This window comes from Meriones unguiculatus, chromosome 7 (genome assembly GCF_030254825.1).
Source record: "Meriones unguiculatus strain TT.TT164.6M chromosome 7, Bangor_MerUng_6.1, whole genome shotgun sequence".
NCBI lineage: Eukaryota > Metazoa > Chordata > Mammalia > Rodentia > Muridae > Meriones > Meriones unguiculatus.
The window spans coordinates 520927-522698 of NC_083355.1; the positions used below are offsets into that span (position 1 = coordinate 520927).

At 38.8% G+C, this 1772-nt stretch overlaps 1 protein-coding gene across 1 annotated transcript; it reads left to right on the forward strand.

Annotated features, from left to right (window-relative positions):
• Positions 1 to 416: 416 nt before the first annotated feature.
• LOC132655368 (olfactory receptor 6C6-like) lies at positions 417 to 1361 on the forward strand. The gene has a single exon (XM_060388379.1). It carries the CDS (start codon positions 417 to 419, stop codon positions 1356 to 1358), a length of 942 nt encoding a protein of 313 aa, XP_060244362.1. The 3' UTR covers positions 1359 to 1361.
• Positions 1362 to 1772: the final 411 nt, after the last annotated feature.

A 1772-nucleotide genomic window follows, 5' to 3' on the forward strand; every position in this document is an offset into this window, starting at 1 on the left:
ATTTCATAAAAATCATTTTTTCATTAGGTGCAAAGTAAATTTGAGATATTAATGAGATTAACCATTGTTAAATTTGAATAAGCCCTTGGAAAAATATTTAAAAGAAAGATAGAGATGAATATACAAGAAACGGAAAAGCCATGTTTCAAATTACTAACATGCCTCTAGTAAACGGAATTCTAGTAAACGGAACAGGCACTGACTCACGTCTGCACATGAGAAGAGTCAGTACTTTCACACCTAGTAATGTGGATGGTGAAATGTTTATGGGAAGAATGGAAACTGATTAAGAAAAGTATTCATGCATTGGTTGAACTTAAGAATATGAAACTGCCTATGGCCAAGAATAAAGAAATGTTTTCTTAGATGTGATTTTAGTTTAATATCTTCTATAGATTTGTTAGAACAAAACAGAAATGAAGAACCAATCTGTGGAGATAGAGTTCATTTTGCTTGGACTGACCAATGACCCTCAGCTACAAATCCTGATTTTCCTGTTTCTGTTTTTCAATTACATCTTGAGCGTGATGGGGAACTTAGTGATCATCCTCCTCACCCTGCTGGATCCCCACCTCAAGACTCCAATGTATTTCTTCCTCCGGAATTTCTCCTTCTTGGAAATTGCATTCACCACAGTCTGCATCCCCAGGTTCTTGACGAGCATTCTCACAGGAGACAGAACAATCACCTACAATGCTTGTGCAGCTCAGTTATTCTTTTTCTTCTTAATAGGAGTCACTGAATTCTACCTCCTGGCTGCCATGTCCTATGATCGCTATGTTGCCATCTGCAGACCACTGCACTACCCCATCATCATGAACAGCAAAGTGTGCCACCTGCTGGTCCTCAGCTCCTGGGTGACCGGGTTCTTAGTCATCTTCCCTCCTTTGCTCTTGGGACTCAAACTGGATTTCTGTGCCTCCAAAACAATAGACCACTTCTTATGTGACACGTCTCCTGTCCTGCAGCTGTCTTGCACAGACACACGTTTAATAGAATGGATGGCTTTTGTCTTAGCTGTAATGACACTTGCCATCACCTTGATCTTAGTGATCCTCTCCTACACACTCATCATCAAAACCATCTTAAAGTTCCCTTCAGCTCAACAACGGAGAAAGGCCTTTTCCACCTGCTCCTCCCACATGGTTGTGGTCTCCATTACTTATGGAAGTTGTATCTTCATGTACATGAAAACATCAGCCAAGGAAAGGGTGACTTTAAATAAAGGTGTGGCTGTGCTCAACACTTCTGTGGCCCCTTTGCTAAACCCTTTTATCTACACCCTAAGGAACCAGCAGGTGAAGGACTCTTTCAAACATGTGCTTCATAGATTTTGTTTTCTGCAAAACAAGGTTTAGATATAAATAGTATTTCATTGAAACATGAGGAGTAAGCTGTACAGCAACTTTCTATTGCAGTTGTCATCTGAGCCATTTCATTCACTGAGTATTTAAGGCACATTAAGTTTTCCTCTCCAGATGCTTATGTATTCTTCTATTTCATCATGTTTTCCTAACCGATGAGTATGAGTATCTTTTCAATACCAGAATCTTAAATTATATGTGTTTAGATAAATTCTCTTCTTGTAACATTTTATGTTCTGAATGTTCATTCAACTGAAACTTGCTACATTTAACAAACTAATTAAACTATTTTGCACATTGTAAAGGACAGATAAAAAATAATTATTTCTGATCTTAGTCTATCAGTTCTCATCAAAAGTGGCTGCATTGTGGACTTGGGGAGTGGCATGCATGCAGAAAGGGGAGGGA

Bases quoted from the DNA above. Each gene is read 5' to 3' on its own strand.
- LOC132655368 (XM_060388379.1), top strand. From the start codon at position 417: ATGAAGAACCAATCTGTGGAGATAGAGTTCATTTTGCTTGGACTGACC.